The 19,300-nt window shown below is 43.4% G+C and overlaps 1 protein-coding gene across 6 annotated transcripts in view; it reads left to right on the forward strand.

The window, feature by feature from the left end:
* OSBPL6 (oxysterol binding protein like 6) overlaps window positions 1–19,300 on the forward strand; it is a 177,847-nt gene that overhangs the window by 83,665 nt on the left and 74,882 nt on the right. For 5 of the 6 annotated variants that reach the window (XM_025182804.3, XM_006119448.5, XM_014571707.4 and 2 more), the window contains 3 exons: window positions 9,477–9,572; window positions 12,190–12,312; window positions 18,809–18,862. In XM_025182804.3, the coding sequence (XP_025038589.2) occupies window positions 9,477–9,572; window positions 12,190–12,312; window positions 18,809–18,862 (273 nt within the window). The remainder of the gene's footprint in view (window positions 1–9,476; window positions 9,573–12,189; window positions 12,313–18,808; window positions 18,863–19,300) is intronic. The other variant, XM_014571709.4, reaches the window with a different exon arrangement.

The following is a 19,300-nucleotide window of genomic DNA, read 5'->3' on the forward strand; positions in this document are numbered from 1 at the left end:
ATTTCAATTGTATTTTGAAATAGCTTATTTAGAAATTTGGTGTGTCTACACAGCACCAAATTTTGAAATAACGTGTGCAACAAGGGTTACAGAGATGCTGAATAGAGTATATGTAAAAAATATTTTGAAATAATGAGCACATTTAATGATGCGGGGTAGCTATTTCTGTTTACCTTTGGTATCCCAAAATAGCCTCGCTATCTAGACTTACCTTCAGAGACTGAGGTGTTAAAGTAAGCTGTTTAAAAACCAATATGTCACTGAAACTCTAGAGTGTTCATTCAGCGGTACTAAGGGAACCAGAGGGTGAAGTGGCTGAACTGCTAGTAAAACTGAAAAGAAAATACCTGAATTTCGCCTTCCCACATTTTTTAAATTCATTCATTCATTACTGAATTAGCACACCAAAGAACATTTTTCTTTCATGTGTGGGATTTTATTTCTCTTCCCCTCTCCCCAGCATCAGCTACCAGCTCAAGACTATTAAGAATAGCACTGCCCATCTTTTTATTGTAACGAGCCTGTAATCATCATAAAGCTTCTTGTCATATGCCATCATTTGAATTCTCATTCAGTGTTTGCCAACTTATTTGTTTGCTGTGTTTTGAGCTAAACATGTCAAAATCTGAACCATAGAAAAAGAAAATTGTTATAGTAGGATCAGACTCTCTCTTTTCTGGAAATCATCCCAAACCAACTATTATTAACACTAAGGGAATGTTCCTATTGCTGGGGCTAGTTCTTTGCTATAGCTTTTGCTTTATTTAGTACTGCTGATAGTTGTCTCAAAAATGTTATCCAGAGGAGCAAGCTCTTGCTCCTATTAAAAATCCATCTGAGAAATGTACTTTCAAAAGCCAAGTACTCTTTCTCTCTTGAGCCCATTCACATCACTAGTAAAGTGGCACATATAATACAAAACCAAAGTTCCATAAAGGGTGGGTAGTTGATACTCGAACTAACAGGTGCTTGATGTTTCTGTAATACCAGATGTATTATAGATGAACAACCATAGAAGTACATACCTAGATATTACTAGAGACACATTTATCTTATAGAGAAAAGATGACAAGGAGAATACTTTTAGGGATGGCAGTTTTGTTGCTCAGCACTTTGCTATATAAAATCAGCTTGTGCTAGAAAAAAAAATCTAAAGAACTTTGTACTGTGCCAGCCGTAAAGCTGTTGGGGATTGTTGTTCCTTTGTGTTGTGGTTGGGCAACCAGATTGTACGCAGTGAATATGAAGAGAGAATTCCAGGTCAGTAGAGGTGAATGTGGATAAGAATGGGACAGTGGTTTAGTCATAGCAAAGAAGAGAAATTGCCAGAGAATAGAAAGGAGTGGGAGGAGGAATAAATTGATGGAGATGTACTTACGTTGCTTCCTACTCAACCTTCCCCTGCAATGACTTTCAAGATTCTCTGTCTTTAGTCCAACATTGGCAAAAAGAAAGCAGAGGAAATTGGGAACCAGCATAAAGGGAAACATATCTCAAGGTTGTTCCATTTACAGACATTATTACCTCAGATGGAGCTATGCAAATAAACTCAGTTTATATAATAATTCTAATTAAAAGAAAGGTCAAAGTCACTATATCTGCAATTGCATTTATTTCTTCCCTTTTTTTACTGCTCTTCCTTATATGGCTGGAATAAAATGTGTTTTTAGCTATCTTATTTAAACTCACCTGGAGGACTAAACCCTTGGTTCTGAGAAAAATCTCAACAGGTAACATCCGTGGGTTATTGGATTATATCAACAGAACCAATCACCTCAGTGTGTAGTAAATTGTGAGGACCATTGTCCGTCTTGCTAGAAAAGATGTTTGCCCCTGTAAAGGCTAGAGAACCAGCAAGTAACTTTTTGCTGCAGCTGCAGACCAGCTCCGTATAGGAATACTGAACACCCTTCCCTTTCCCAGTAGCAGTAGCCAGATGACTGGCTGCTGGCTACTAAGTCTCCTGGCCAAAACCTGCCTCTGGCACCCCAGCCCCTCCCTTCCCTAACCCTCTGCCCCATCCTGCATGCATACCCCCTCCCGGATGTGGCATCTCAATCTCCTGCCCCAGATCACAATCCCCTCATGCCCTAGGTCACAAACCAAACCCCTGAACCCCCGTCTCCTGCCCTAGGTCACATTCCAAAACCCTGCAGCCCAGTCCCCTGTCCTAGGGCACAACTGCCTCCTTCACCCAAACTCCTTCCCAGACCCCACTCTCTCCTGCACTTCAGTCCCTTACCCCAAGCTCCCATCTACACTCAACCTCCATCCCAGCTCCTTTATTTCCTCCATTACTATCCTGGGAGAGTGCATCCCTCAACCACTTTCTTGAAGCGGTTTCCCCCCCGCCCCGTCAAAAATGATTGCCCACCCCTGATTTAAAGGAAGTATTCTTTAAAGAAGCATAAACAGGGAGTTCAGGACTCCTGTGATTGGTGTGATAGGGAGCCAGTCCCCCTTTCATAAACCCTCTCTTAACCCTCATTGGATGAGGGGGATGATGAGTTCCCAGCAGCAGGTTGACTGGGGACCAGGTTGGATAAGGGGAAGTGTTGACAGAGCCCTCTGTATCTATACATTGAGATGATTATTGAATTACCTGCACTGTGTATCTTTATGGGCCAGATTCTCCCAGACATTTAAGAAGAAAGTTGCAGCCAAATTAATCCACATCCAGTGTCTCCTGCCTATGGCTGGATTAACCTTTTCTGTATCCAGCACCAAACATGTTTGTGAGCCCAGATGGTGCAATAGAGCATGGCACGGGGAGGTCAGTCTCCAGAGTGAGAAGCCAGCCTGATGCAGTAGGGCTTGGTATGGCAGGGGCAGCTCTGCTCTTCCCATCCCAGTACAAAGGCAATATTTAAAAACTGGTAGCTACAAGCTGCACAATGGCCTGCCCGGCTCTATGCTGCCAGCATGCCACTTCCCCTTGAGGGCATGTCACACAGCTTCTCACTCAACATTTCCCCCAACTCCCTATGACTAGAGTCCCCAGACCCACCATGCCCAGCGCACCCCAGACCTCACCACAAATGGACAGCTCCTTGCACAACACAACCCCTGCCCAGTGCTCCCTGCCCATAGCCCCACCACAGCTGCCCAGAACCCCTGCTCCTGAGTGCCCCAGCATAGACATCTTTCCTGCCACCTCACAGCCCAGCACCCCCCAGGTCCCTCAGAGACCCGCTCTGCCACACTCTGCCTCTTGGTTGCACTCAACAGCCTTTTTGGGAGGTGACTGTCTCTGCTGGGCTGAGCCAGCAGTGCAGCCAGGGCATGTCACAGGGTGGGAAATCGCCTCAACCTACCAGGAATGGTGTGATCAGCCAACCAAGGTCCTGCCCCAGATGGGCTCTCTCAGGACCTGCTTGCCTGGAGGGGCCCAGCCAAACCCTTGTGAACAGTCATCCCCCCACACACCTGGCTGAGACTGGTCAGGCTTCTGCACCGATCCCAGGCAGCTCAGCTCTGGGGAGACGGACATGGCCCCACAGGATGGAGGGAAGCAAAGACTATCCAGAGCTGGAGGTTCATTAAGGTCTGGCCCCAGGGAGGGGAGGCAGAGAGAAGCAGGTGGGTGAGGCCAGGAGGCAGAGAGGAGCCCTCGGACACATAGCCGGTGGGCAGGCTGAGCTGAGTAAGTGGTGGGTAGGGAGAGCCAGCAGCTCAGGGTACAGTATAAGTGGAGCTGGCTGATACCCTTTCTGAGCATGGGCCCAGCTTCATGGAGCCAATGGTGCCATTGTGAGCACGTGTAAAATTATTAAGCAGCAAAACCGGGGAGAAAACACAATGCCAGATCAGCATAGAAACATGTGAGCATTCCCTTTAAAAATATGTTTTTCCTTATTCTCCAGAGAAAATAAGAGGCTTTTTGCTGCACAAATGTAATGAAGAACCAACATCAGAATAGGCTCCTCACTCATCCTCCTTTTGGACTGTGCTTCTCATGGGCTTACCTTCTCTACTGCTGCACTTTGGAATTTTGAGGGAGGGGAGGCACAGGGATGGGGAAGGAGTGACTTGGGGTTGATCCAGCAGGAGTTTGTGTGCAGTGGAATGGAATATTTGAAGCCCCCTTTGTGATCACAGATGATGGGAGTTCTGATAGTCTCTTTACCATCTTCACTAGAAAATTATTCCTAGGATCAGGTGGGTGGGAGGGACTTCAGTTAGCGTAAAGGAGTTGGAATGGGCATTGCAGAGAGAACTCAACAGAACTTCAGGGGTAAAATCCTGGCCCTGTCTTACCACTGACTTCTACAGGACCAGGATTTCACCCCAGAACTTCAAGTTAATTTAGTTTTGTGATGTGAGAAGAAGCCCAAGAATAAATGATGGCAAGATGAATTCTTCTCTCATCCTCAGGATAAAGTAGGGATGTTTCTGATGTATCTAGGACCACAGATTATTTTGTTGTTGTATGTATGCGATTGGTTCAAATTCTGGTAACTGTGCTGATCCCTTGCTTTATGTGGTGTCTTCTTTCCTCATTCTTCACCATACTTTTTATTTTTTTTGTTGCTGTCTATTCCATTAACTATCTGTATTTTTAGTATTTAAACCTAAAATTCAATAACAACATTTAAGGCCAGAGTGATAGCAAATAAATAAAAATTTTAAAAAAATCCCTTGGCAAATATACCTAACTTTGAAGACTTCAGATAATCGGCATCATTTACAGCTGCAATTTTGAGGAAGCATAAAACATAAAAATGTTTTCCCTTAATGAAAATCATTTCATACTAAATAATGACCCTGTGGACTTTATCCCAGAAGCACATTGCAGAGTAGATGAAGTTGTTTTGTTTCAGAGTACAATAGTCATGACAGAAAATTACAGTAAAGAAGAGATGTACACAAAAGTAGAGGACAGTTTCTGAAATAATGAATCTAAGGTAATTTTGTTTGAAGAGAGTTAAATACATGAGTGTCACTGGCTAATACATTGTGCCATTCAATTTGAGAGGATCTATAAAGATGAGGGCTGCAAAAGAATAATTTGCATTAAAACCACATCACGGAAAGTGTTGCTGTAAATCTGGCAGCCAATGTTCCGCTGGGTTTCTCCATTATAAATATTGTAGAAAAATGAAATTGCAGTTAGGCAACATCGTACTATGGTGGCTGTTCCAAATGAGCCCTTCTGAACATCTGTGGTGGGCAACATTCCATCTCAAAATGGAAGAATTGTTGCTTGCCAAGCAAAACTGGCAGTTAAGAAAGTAGGAAAATCATCTTGATGATTATAGTCAAGAAAGACAGTTGCTACCTCCTTAAATGATTGGACCCATTTTTTCTGGTTTAAAATCTGGTTTGTTTTAAATCTGATGTCATGTATAAGTACAGTAAAACTCAATTGGTCCGGCACTCCTGATGGTCTGGCACCATCAGGAACCCAGAAGTGCTCTGGGCAGCTGGACCATTGGAGCTGCTCTGCCCCGGGCTTCCCCGATTCAGCCGCTGCTGAAACTGACCAGCGGCTGAATCGGGGAAGCCGGGGGCAGAGCCAGTAGGTCCCGTAGCGCTGCCCCTCAGCGCTGCAGGACCAACCCAGCAGCACCCCAGCTGTCCCCGATTCAGCTGCCGCTGAAACTTAACCAGCGGCTGACTCCAGGAAGCCTGAGGCAGAGTTGCTCTGCCCTGGGCTTCCCGGAGTCAGCCGCTGGTCAGTTTCAGCAGCGGCTGACTTGGGGACGCCTGGGGCAGAGCAGCTGGGGTGCTGCCGGGTTGGTCCGGTAGCGCTGCCCCTTGGCGCTGAGAGAACAACCCGGCAGCACCCCAGCTGCTCTGCCACAGGCGTCCCGATTCAGCTGCTGCTGAAACTGACCAGCAGCGGCTGAATCGGGGACCCCTGGGGCAGAGCCGGACTATCAGAAGGGGGGGCTATGAGGGGTCTGGGGTGGCATCCCCCCCACACCACCCTAGACCCCTCATAACCCTCCCTTTGGATAGTCCGGCATATTTGATAATCCGGCACCTCCTGTGTCCTAAAGGTGCCAGATTATCGGAAGTTTACTGTAACAATTTCAGATTTTTCACTAGGATATTTTATTGGCGTTTATAACTTTAAGGTGCTAAAATCCTATGACCACTCAATATGCGATGTGGGATTTTTCATTGGACCAACATTACAAGTACAGTGTACAAACATTTGTCCGACATTGGTAGCTTTGGTTTTTCAGTCTGAGCGCTGGTATTGGACAATATATAGTAAAGCAAAAGTTTCCTACCTGTGGGCTGCAAAGCTCTTGCTGGTGGTCCCTGGAGAGGCAACTGGTTGCATAATGCTATATCTCTTCCTAATTTCTAGCTAAGCAGATGAAAATATATTAATTATTTTTAATTTTTTTACTTGATTAATTGCTGTAATTGCCACGGGGATGTTTTGTAATGGCAAATGGGAATAGAGGTAGGCTGTGCTATTAGGAGTGGATGGGAGGATGGTCTATACAATTGTAAAAGGCAAGAATGGAGGCCCATGAAACAATCTCTCCATCAAGATGAGTTGGATGGGACTGTTGTGCTACAGATAAGTATGTCATCTTCAGAATGAAGTCGTCTCTGTATAAGAAGTAGTTTAATCTATGAGAGTTCTGAAAACTTTAGATGAAACTCCATTCTCCTTTGTTACACTAACTGCTGAAAAACAGGAAGAGCTAAGACAAGGTCATATTTTAATAGATGTGAACAAACCAGAAAAAAGTCAAATGGCCATCCTTAAATTCAAGCAACATTCTTTGTTTCTTTTAATAATTTTAAAGTGGATTTTATCAAGTTTAGTAAGACACAGAATGGCTTTTTGTAATAGTTTGTACAAACCATGTAATTATTTTGTTTATTTCCCCAAAACCTAAGGCATCAGTGCCCCCCAAAGTAAATAAAAATCCATACCATGTGACCCTATTTTCATACAATAACAAACCACTATGTGCATGTGACAGAGAATGTGAAAATGATGAGGAGGGATTGGGCCTCATTTCTAAATTTCTAATGATCTGTTATTTAAAATATATGAATAAATTAGTGGGAGGGAGACAAAGAAATTTTTAAGCAATTAAAAAGTAATTTTACAATGTAATTCTCCTTATGCTAGTTTTCACTGATGCTTCCACAGCTCAAAGCCATGCCAGTTTTTCAGGGAATCCAGTCTTTGCTCCATGTGTACGGTAACCATAGCAACCTCAATATCCCTCACTCATGACCCTACATATGGGGATGGCTGGGCAAAACTGGATACAAGCAGAGCACTCTTGCTTAAAACTACCTCTGCAACCCCTCAATTGACTTAGTGCTGCTCTGGCACAATGGAAGATCCATTCTAGCCCAGTGTATTCTAGGAGTTCATAATTCAGCTGTGCAAATTTGTCCCTTAATAAAATTTCACATGCTAAACAAGAGTCCAAATAGTGGTGTTACATACATTTAAATAGAACTTTTATTTAAATGAATGTGCCAACTTTTATTTAAAAATGTAAATACACTTAAAATACAATTGTAAAGGAAAGAACAAAAATCTTTGCTATGCCAGGACTTATCTGCACTCAAACCCAGCAGTGTAAAGCCCGTGTGTGGGGGAAAGCAGATCGGAGATTTGTCCACATAGTTCTCTTCTGCAGTGAAACAGTTATAGATAGACTCTGCCAGGAAAGGCAAGGCTGCTCACATGTGTTGCTCAGGGAAGAGGAGGGTCAGGAATCTAGGCTAGGTCTACATTACAGTTTTTTCCGATTTTTTTTTTCAGAAGAGGCTTTTCCGAAATTTGGCCCGTCTACCTGGGGCTGAATTTTGGAAAATTCCCATCTTTCGGAAGATCCTTTCTTCCTCATGGAATGAGGAAGACAGGGCTTCCGAAAGAGCGCGTTTGCACGTCTGAAAAAAAAAACCCTCTGGTATCCAGGAAAACCACCACAGTGTAGATGTAAAAGAGGTCAGGACAGGTTGTCAAGAAAATTATGGCAGTAAGTGAGTAGAAATGGAATTATTAAAGGTACCAATATTGTCCAGCTGGCAAAGGAATCAGGAAACTGTTCTTACGGTATTCACAATTAAACTGGAGACTTAAGATAAACAGGTTTTCTTTTCTCTTTCATGATTCTACACAAACTTCAGAGACTCTACTCCCTTTCTATACTCTTGTGACCAAAGGTGGTCTTACCTCAATATACACCCTTTTTCTCCTATTTTTGGATGCTATTTTTTATAATAGACCTCATTTATTTAATAGCTTACACATTCAGACATGTTTGGGGGAAGTATTTTGTGTGAGTTTATATGAACGTATATGTGTGGGTTTTTTTTTAGTTTTGGTCTTTGTGAGCAGAAGGTTATGTGAATAAAAATGTCATTGTACTAAATCTTCTAGTTATGTTTGTTTGATATTACTGTATGTATTTTTCTTTTCCCTGACAGCTTCTTCCCTCGTTTATGCCCATGTAATCTGAACTTTCAGTAGGCATAAAGAATTTAACAGAACAAAATGTAACACTTGCTTTAGTTTGGGAGGCATCTCTCTTTAATATGCTTTCTCCTCCTGCAGCAGTTCCGTTTTGTAGTAGTTTTTCTTGTGTAAATGAGAGGTGTCTACTTATACATGGTAGAAATAAAAATAGAACATTTTATTAAAAAGAGACAGTACTGTCATGTTCTGGTATTACTCCAGTTTATACTGACAGAAATGATAAAATTCCACCCTGAAACAAATCACAAGTCTAAGCATATATGCTACAAGCAAAAAATGGGTGTTGCCTCACCATTTCTTGAGCGGAAAAAATGCTTTTTACCTGTAAAAATAGACTTTAATCTTTGCTGTAAAACAGAAAAATGTTTGACAGAATTTCTAAATGTTTTACTTTTCAAAGACTTTGGGCAACATGTGATATTTGTGAAATTTGTTTTGTTTGTATGGAATGATAATGCCTGCCCCAAAAGCGTGTTGTGAGGATTAGCTAGTTAATTTTTATACCAGGGCTTAGAGGTGTGGAGTGCTACTGAAGTGTTATATTAGTAAAAGTTTCCAGCTCAGTTTTCTCATACATTGGTAAGAAAATGCAATACATATAGTCAAGAACATTTGAAGACACTCTTAATAAGAACTGGCTGAGGGAGTATCTTTCCTTTTCTGGTACTTAACCATTTTCTGGTAATTTCTGGGTAAAACAGTACATCTTGTTTAGAAATCAGCAATATTCAATTCCTTTTTTTGTAGCATTGCAGAGAAAACTGCATGGTTACATGGAAAGAAAAAAATACGCGCACAGGAATGAATACAGAAGTGGATCACTCAGAAAGACCAAAAAATAATGTTGTGTTATGTATGCAAGCACTTGGTACTTATTTTAGCCAGTCAGGGCACTGTGCCATAGGTTTATATCTTTTTAAACTGTGTAATTCTCCATTATTCATAAATTAACATGTTTTTAACAGACATGTCATGATCAAGCACTTACTTTTCTTTATTCCTGTTTTAGAGTGCTCATGTTTTAGAGCGAAATAGTTCTTTTGGAAGTACAGATGCATCTGTAAGCAAGCAGTTGTTTGAAACTGAGTCTGTCTCTCTGTCCAAGGTCAGTGAGGGAATAGGATGATCACTGTGTGCCTGCTTTGCATGCTTTTAAAGAAATGATTTTACTAGTAACTTTGTTGTGGTGGCTTTTGCATGGGGGGATTGTCAGGTATGATGCAGGTTCAGTCCTACAACATCTGATTCTCCAATTGTAGCTAGATTAAAGCTACGTTTAGATGTCAGAGAAGAATGTTTTTAATAGTGTTTACATTAACAAAATGAAAGATTTGGATTTAATTTAATTTAGAAGAAAAGGTGCTAACAGGAATCAGTACAATGTCCTGAAGCACGTAGAAAAAAGCATGTTATTAATAAAAATTCAGGATGACTAGATCTCTCCTTCAGTGAGGTGAAAGAGAGACACATGGGAAGTTCTAATGGGGAATAGTTCCTTTAAGTATAAGGAGTCTTGTAGTCTGGTGACAGATTAATACCATAACATGCAGGGGACAAGAGACTTATTCTGAATCCATTTTTCTGAAGTGCAGGTGTGCAGGGTGGATGAATGGAGTTTTCTTTGCTTTAAATTGTAATATATTTTTCAGTACCTCACAACCTCCAAATTGCCTTTTGTGTCTCCCAGAAGTTGTGACATGCCAGTTGAGAAACACTGGTGTAGAGCCATGAGAAATAGTATTAGTGAATACCTTATTATGCAGGCAAAAGTAGCTTTTTAAACTGGAGCAGACTTTTGTTGATCAGAATGGCAGAAAATGGGTATAAATGAGAGCAAAACTGTTTTGCATAGGCATCTTATACTTTCTTTGTTGTCTCTCCTTCAACATATTAAGCTATAATTTTGGCTTGAGTCTTATGGTCATAATTCATGATGGCTGCTAAGTGTGGAGAAAGTGAACCTGGGCACACGAATTATAGAGTTATATACAAGATGCCACTGTAGTCAAGCACTTAGTATAAATAAAAAAAGTAAACATTTCTGTAAAAAAGGAGACCCATCTACAGTTACATCACATAGGCCCTTTAATAATCATGAAAGTTTGGAAGGGATCTTGACTCGTGCTTCAGGCCACTAACTGATAGGGGCAGGAAGAATGTCCTCTATGGTTAAGTTATTCTATACAGGCAGTCCCCGGGTTACATGGATCCGACTTACATCGGATCCCTACTTACAAACGGGATGAGGCAACCCTGCACTAGCTGCTTCCCCCCAGCAGACCAGGGAGACGTGAAGCGGCTTTTCTCAGCAGACACCTCAACTTGAGAATAAAGGACTGAGGGAAGTGAGGTGTGGGAGAATAAAACTGAGCTCTGGAGAAATGTTTGGCTAGAGTTTCCCCTACAATATGTACCAGTTCCGACTTACATACAAATTCAACTTAAGAACAAACCTACAGTCCCTATCTTGTACGTAACCTGGGGACTGCCTGTACTTGCCCACTTTTGGAGTTTCTTGGACTTTCTTCTGAAGAGTTTTGGTCTTGACTACTGACAAAGGTAGGATATTGGACTGAATGACCATTGGTTTGATCTGTTCTATGCAAACACAGTGAGAGGCTGTGTCTACACTGGGCCACTTATTCCGGAAAATCAGCCGCTTTTCCGGAATAAGCTGCGAGATGTCTACACTGGCCCTTGAATTTCTGGAAAAGCAACGATGCTCTACTGTACAAAATCAGCCACTATTCCGGAAAAACTATTCTGCTCCTGCTCGGGCATAAGTCCTTATTCCGGAACATTGTTCTGGAAAAGGGCCAGTGTAGATAGCCCAGTAGTCTTTTCCGGAAAAAAGCCCTGATCGCGAAAATGGCAATCGGGGCTCTTTTCCGGAAAAGCGCGTCTACATTGGCCACAGACGCTTTTCCGGGAAAAGGGCTTTTCCAGAAAAGCAGCCTGCCAATGTAGACGCTCCTTTTCCAGAAAAACTGAAAATGGAATAGTATTCCGTTTTAAGCATTTCCGGAAATTCATGCCAGTGTAGACACAGCCTTAATGTGTAACCCATAACATGGCTATGAAAGTACCTTATACAGTTCTTCACAGAATCCATTGTTTCTAAGAGAAGGAATAATTCGTACCAAGTTTCAAATGGAGGCCGCTGGTGAGTCAGAAAGGATAAACATTCTGACATGAAGACTCTGCCCCTGATTCCTTCACCATGTCAGCTAAGCCGTTTTACATTTTCTGTTAGGAAGGGTGTTTGGAACAATGTCTACAGTTTTAATCAATAGTCAGCATTGGGACAGCTAGCTGTCACCCTGCATCTCCCTGCCTGCTTGCACATTTGTTGGTGTGTGCCCATTGTATGCTTACCATTGCCAAAATGTACCTGGTTAATAAGTATGAAATGCCATTTCTCCTCTTAGCACACAGTCCTGCCATACACAGTTATGAATCTGCAATACAAATAAATGATCTTGGATGCATATAAGTGCCAGATTTTCAAAAGAGTGCAGCTTCTGTATGGACTAGATTTCCAGATGCACCCATAGTTCCCACTTCTAAAAATATACCCACGTCTAAAAATCTGCCCACTTATTTTGGTATCTGAATGGGTGCTGAGCAGTTTTATGCTGTAAACAAGTCTTTCTATATATGATTCTGTGGCCCAGGTTTTCAAGTGTAAAATTTTAAATACCCTCTTTATACTTTTATTTCAGGAACCTGACAGTTGGGAAATCATAGAAGGGTTGAAAATAGGCCAGACTAATGTCCAGAAACCAGACAAGCATGAAGGTTTCATGCTGAAGAAAAGAAAATGGCCTTTAAAAGGCTGGCACAAGGTAATGTTAGTGAATTGTGTGCGTCTTAATCTTTGCTTTGTTAAACCCATGCACTGTTAAATAATCACATTGTTTGAGGCAGAGCCGTGTGACATTCTACTGTTCAGTTACCAGTCACTAGATTTTGATGACCAAAAGCACTCTTGCAAGGCTACCTCTTGGCTGAGAAAGGATCACGTGATCTCATCTGACCTGCACCAAAGAAGGCATAATGCAGGTTAACCCTGAATTTGCAGTACAGTCACTGGAAAGAGAGAAACTTATTCCACACACTGTGCAGCATTTGGGCACTAGTTTGTTACAGATGTTTGCCTGTATGGCAAATCTCCCGTTCATAGTTAGAGCAAGGACATTTTTCCTTATTGCAGTGAAATGTTTTAATAGCAGTGAAGTCCACTTTTCATTGAACTTGATTATGAGGCAGATCCTGACCCCTTCTCTGCAAGTGTAGTTGGCTCCACATGAAACAGAATTGCTGTGCAGGGTGGGGTAGTGTTTGGGGAGGCCACATGAGGCATGTGCGCATGCTGGGCAGAGAGGAACTAAGAACCAAAGGGGCATGGGAGTGCTAGGCAGTGGAAACAACTCCATCTCTTAAGGCAGAGTAAGCAGCTCCAAGGCATGACTACTCTTACTCCATGACCTCCCACCACAGGAGCCAGCCAGCCTCATTTGTAACAGAGGGGATAGGTTTTGAGCAGAGGGCTCACTGTTACTAACATTGCAGATGGCACATTGCAGTGCATTATAACAATTTGCGTTTTTCAACCTGTTTCACTTAAAATGAACTTTTACTCTGAGTTCACCATGTGTAGTTTGTTTGCACTATAATTACACTTCATTTGGCTGTTTTCCTCTCACTGAGATGGAAAAAAAAATTAAAAAAGAAGAAGCTAGCTCCTTCACTTTATTGCACTGATTGCTTGCCCACTTCACCCTCAGGTGTTTTTGTTTGCTGTGCTGGTGACTTGGCTCAGGTATGAGATGGAACTATGAAAGTATAACAGTCAATCCACCTGCCCAAAATCCATTCCTTCCTTTAGTTTGGAGACATCGCTGTATGTATTTACTTGTATGTCTCTGGATTTAGGTCACTATACTTATGTCAAAACAATTACCATCTTTTTCTCTGAGTGACAAGCTGTGTGCTGTAAGGACTGGCCCGCCTTTCTTCAGCTAAGGGTTGCTGACTCAGAGTAATTTTCCAGTACAAAATACATGTTGCTGAAAGAAACAAAGACTTGCTTTTAAGCACAATATTTACTGGAAGAGTGTTTGTTAATCATGTTTTTACTAAACAGTGTCAGCTGTATTCATAGGTGAGTCTAAATCAGCAGTGGGCAGCCTGTGGCCCACGGCCCACTGGAATTCCACCTGCAGCCTGCGGACCCCCTGGCTACCCGCATCCCCATAGGTCTCTTGTGCACTGGGATACCAGAGCTCTGCACTTCCTATGCCTCTCCCCTCCTAGCAATTTCAGAGAATGCAAATTGCCTGATTTGAGCTCCATCCCTGCTCCTTCCCCTTCCTCCAGAAATGGAACTCTGTGAACAGCTGATTTGTGGCATTCCAGCTCTGGGAGGGGGGAGGAGCAGGGCAGAGAATGAATCAGGTGATTCCCATGCTCTGAAAATGCTGGGAGGGAGGAGAAAGAGCAAGTAAGTGTGGGGCTCTGGTGCTCAGTACTCAAGAGGAGTGAGGGGGATGAGGGCAGATAATGGGGTCGCGAGGCTACAGGTGGAGTCCCAGTGGGCAGCGGGCTGTTGAGGCCCATTGAGGTGAAGAAGGGCTACTCATGTGGTCCATCCTATTCATGGGTGCCCATCTCTGGTCTAAATGGTGGGCGTAAGTTATATTTTTCCTCATTCCCCATCCCCTCACTATATATTGCACCTCATATGCGGTTACCAAAATCTGACTCTGGGAACCCTGAACAATTGTAAATGGAATATTTAGTTGCTGACACATCATCCTGAATTTGACCTGCTTAAACGGAGGTGTCAGAAAATAAGGGTTTATCAAGAAAAAAAACTTTAACAAGACATGTAAGAAAGTATTGCATAAAGCAAGACCCTTCCTACTAATTTAGGTTCCTTTGCAACATTTCATGTATTAGCAAGTGATTATTACAAGGTAATTGGCCCCTCAAATGGAGTTGGACTCAGCTATCCTGTTGATGTGATCTAGATTGACATAATGAGGCAGGCTGGGCTGCCCCATGGAGTTATAAATTGGAGATAACCCAAAGGCAAGGAAGTCCAGATTCCAGAGTTAATAGAGGAAAAACGGGGAGTTTGGAGCTTAGAAGAAGAACTCAGACGAAGAGTAGAACTGGATTGAGAGTTGCAGTGAAGGGTGCCCCTGTAGGAAGGAGAGGTGAGAGCTTCTAGCTGAACTGTGGAACCAGATAAGGCTGGAGAAAGCGGAAGGTGGGAAGAAAGTGCGAGTGGAAGTGCAGGTCAGTGTTCCCTCCAAGATTTTCCATCTGTGAGTGGAGCAAGTTTTGTCTTATGCACCAATATTAATGTCATGTGCTCTTATTCGAATGTGTGCCATTGTGGTATCCACTATATATATAAAAAAAATTATTCAAAAAAATACCACCCTGAAAACTACCCAGCTTGCTGTCCCTTGCCCCCAGCACACACTGCCTGTGCTGCCATCAGGACCACACACAGCCAGCTGGTACCTGTATAGGCCTGGCTAACTGCCTACCCCCCAACATACCCAGTCTTGTAATCTGCCCCCCACATACCACCAATATATATGCCAGGCCATGCTATCTGCCCCCCAAACACAAACAGCCAGTGCCTGGGTCTAAGGCCCACAGTCAAAGCTCCACTGCCCAGAAAGCTGTGCACAGCCCCGCAACGTCTCCCTCTGCTCCCTCTCGGAATTTACCTGTGCCCGGTACCTCCCCCCACCACAGACAGCAGGTGCCTTTGCCCCCCACCCAGCCGACTTCTGTGCCGGGCCCCAATTGTCCTTGTCCCCACTGCCTCCCCCATTGATACTAGTCCCGGTACTTGCACCTCCACTCTCCTGCCCAGGCTCCCACATGGTGGCTCCAGCCCCGGCCGTAGGAGCTGTCTCCTGCCACCCGCCATGTGGATCGCAGCTTCTCTGGCCCTGACTACTAGAGCAGCTTCCTGCCATGCGGCTTCCCCGGCCCCAGCTGCCAGAGCAATGTCCTGGGGCCTGCTATGCGACTCGCAGCTCCTCTGGCCCTGGCTGCTAGAGCAGTTGCCTGCTGCCTGCCACATAGCTCTGCGTAGGAGGTGGGCGGATTGGACATTTTCCCTGCACGCCTGCACAAGTGTGCAGTTTAGAGGAAACAGTGGTGCAGGTGTATATGAGAGAGAGAGAGAGAGACCTATGAACTTTCCCAGATCAGAGAGCCATGGCAGGAGACGGCTGAAAGTTTAGAGCAGCAGAGGGACATGCCTGCTGGCTCTCTGAGCTAGAGAGCTGAAGCTGGAAGGACAGCGTGGGCTGGGGAACGATGGAGAGGTGTCTCAGGTGTTCTCTCCCAGCAAGAGGCAAAACTGTACAAGGAATTGTCCAGATGGAGACACACCCCAACTAAGGAGGCATAGGGGAGGCCTGGTGAGAGATGCTGCAGCCATACCTCCGGCTCAAAGCATGGTGAGAAACCCCAGAGCCCCGTTATGCCTCGTGCGATGAGGTTTACTGGGGCGGTCAACAAAGGCTTTTGATGTCGACTGCGGAGCATCCAGACTACCGCACTGAGCTGACAAACAGCTGATCGGCAGAGCGCGGCAGCCATTTTGATGTAAATGAAGCGGCAATTATTTAAATTGCTGCGTCATTTTGCTATGTCTACAAAGTTCATCTACATGGCTTCGTCAATGGAGCCATGTAGTGTAGACATGCCCTGAGTGTGGGAAGAGATGCCGGGACAGTGCTGGTTATGTTGATGGCCTGTAGGGATGTGAAAGATTGAATGTACTGCTTGGGCCATACTGCGGAATTCTGGATTATAACTGTGATGCTTCTGTAATCAGTTAACTTTGTAAAGGGCTGTTTATAATTGGAAAGTGTGCATAAGAGTTACTGGGGACTCTAAAAGAGAGGGGAAACTGAGGCAGAAATCCCAGATGAAGAAGCCTTGTCACAGGTGTTCTCAGAGAGTGAATGTAAGGAGTCTAACCTTACATCACCTCCAAGGACCAGCTTATGAGCTCCTTGCACATGTTGATGAACAATTACATTGACTCAAGTGGATCTTCTCATTTGGATATCTGTTTGTAAATGTGAGTAAGTCGATCACACTCGGGCTCTGGGTCTTTATCCCATTTTTACAGATCACATAAACATGATACCCCCAATTTGCATTCAAGCACTGGATTCATTAAGCCATTTTTCAGAGATTGCCTACATGATGTAAAGCCTCTGTAAAAATACAATGTGCTGGGAGATAGTGAAACATTCTAAAAACAGTAATTGCAGCACATGGTACATAAGCAGTAATAAAATAACCATTTACATTTATAGTAGATAACATAGTTCACCACAAAGGGTCTCAAAAGGCTTTGATAACATAGCAAATTCTTTTATATAATTTGTATATCAGTTTATCCAGTACCCAAATGGAGTGAAATGATGTGACTATTTCTCTGCAGTATTCATAATTGCACTACAGTTTAGAATAATAAATGGGGAAACAATACTTTTATCCAGTGGAGAGTGCAGGAGAAGGCAGAATTACCTGCCACTAACATCTTACCCTTAGAAAAAAAATTCTAAGTGGTCTTTAATTACCGTAATTGGTTGAACATCAACTGCAATAAATGTCTCCAGCAATAGTTTCCCCCATATATCAGGCTGAGACAGTGGTGTCACCTGCTGAGTCATGAGCACTACTTCATGCAGTACTGTCAGGAGGTACTTACAGAGATCTCTGATTAACATGCTGGCTCAGCCCAAGTTGTTAGATTGATCTGGATCACAGCACAAGAAGTTTGTCATTCCTCTCCACTGCAGCTGCCTCAGAGGGCTTGCCTAGACTAAGATAAAAAGTATATTTTAAAAATTTGTTTTAACATGTTAACACACAACTTGCCCTCACTACACTAGAGTTTTTAAAAAATGTGTGAGGGTTTCTCTAGGCCAGCCCACATCAGTTAACATCTTCTAAAAGCCTACTGAATAGAAAGCATACTGCCTTCAACACATGCTAAACTGCTTAAGATAAAGCCAAGGCTTCATCTTGAGAAGCTAGCACTTGTTAAGTCTGCACTGCCTCGTCTACACTACAGTTTCAGAGGGTGTTAGCTAACCCATTCTAACAAAACACCTTTTATCCTAGTTGAAACAAACCCTCAGAACAGAGAAAACTGTTCTCTCCCCATGCTCTGTCATTGAAGAGAGACATTGGGGCTAAGTCTATACTGTAGCCTTCTTCTGCAAAAGCTTATGCAAATGAAGCATGGGGTAGAATATCGCCATGCTTCATTTGCATAATTAATTAGCAGCCATTTTGTGCAAAACCCCCCTCTTGTGCAAGTGCTGTTCTTCCTCATTTTTTCAGGAAGAACGGCTCTTGCGCAAGAGGGGGGTTTTGCGCAAAAACGGCTGCTGATTAATTATGCAAATGAAGCATGGCGATATTCTACTCCATGCTTCATTTGCATAAGCTTTTGCTGAAGAAGCCTGCAGTATAGACGTAGGCAAGGTGATGGAGTATGTCTCAGCATTCAGCATGCATCCCTTCCCAGATGTAGATCCAAGGTTCACAAGAGCCACAAGGTAGTTCTACCTTTTGTAGTAGGAATAGCTTTGTGTTTTCTTTTTTCCTGGATGAGAAAGCTAAGAAAAATGTTAACATAGAATGTGACTGATGTGGGTGGGTAAAATCCAGGGAGAGCATGAAGAAAACAATGGCCTTCTTTTAAAAAATGTTAAGCCAAAGCGTCAGGCCATAGACCTCTCTGGACTAGTCAGAGAGCAGGAAACTATCTTTGACTACTGAGCATTCCCTGGCCAATGCCTGAGAGGACCCATCTGTTGTGCCTAGAGCGGGGGGGAGGGGAATAAAATGGTGGTGGTTCACTAGGGTTAGCTCCTGGTGGGCCACTGCCACTATATTTACCTGCTCCTCACAGGTATAGGTGATCACAGCTCCCATTGGCCAGGAACGGCAGTCTGTGGCCAACAAGAGCTGTGATATCCTGTACTAGTGAAGAAACAGATATAGTGGTATGGGGGCTGGCCAGGTCTAATCCTGGCAGACCGGTTCTAGTCTGCAAGTTGATATTTGCCTACCCCTGGCCTACAAGATAATTGTTGCCAAAACAATTGAAAGCAAATAGTCAATTCAGTACTTCATTTACAGGCTTTTTTCTGTCCCCATACTCTGACTTCAAGGTGTTTTGGGATAACAAACCTACTTTCGAGGATGTGATTTTGCATAGTTAAAATTGCATTTGATCACTAAGAAGGATCTTATTTTTTCCTGTACTTTTTTTCCCTGCAGCGCTTTTTTGTCCTGGATAATGGCATGTTAAAGTATTCAAAGTCACCAATCGATGTAAGTAAAACTGAAGGCCAGTCTTAAATTTTGACTGAAAGCTTAGTCTGCTGTGTTATTAAACCCTGATGTCGCACAGTGGATCCTTAAGGGAACACAAGCTAGCAGGTGATGACTGCTGGGCTTAAAAGAGGGAGTGCTGTTTCCATGAAAGACCTCTGCACTGACTGAGTATAAATGGGGAAGATGTAGGGCTCAGGGTGGGAGGGGGTAGCACTGCACACCACTGCTTCTTCATGGCATAGTCTCTTCGCTGACTCATTGGTGCTACCCTGCATGAGCTGATGTTGGGTCAGCATTCATTTGCATAGCTTCCCACTTTGCTCAGTGACCTATAGGACAGGGATGAGCAGTGGAAACATCTCTGGAAGAGACAGGGAAATGGCTGCAGGAGGCATTGCAGAGGCTTTTGCTCAGATGAGCCTAATGACCAGTGAA

Source organism: Pelodiscus sinensis, chromosome 7, assembly GCF_052426305.1.
Source record: "Pelodiscus sinensis isolate ZL-2025 chromosome 7, ASM5242630v1, whole genome shotgun sequence".
In the NCBI taxonomy this organism is placed as follows: Eukaryota; Metazoa; Chordata; order Testudines; family Trionychidae; genus Pelodiscus; species Pelodiscus sinensis.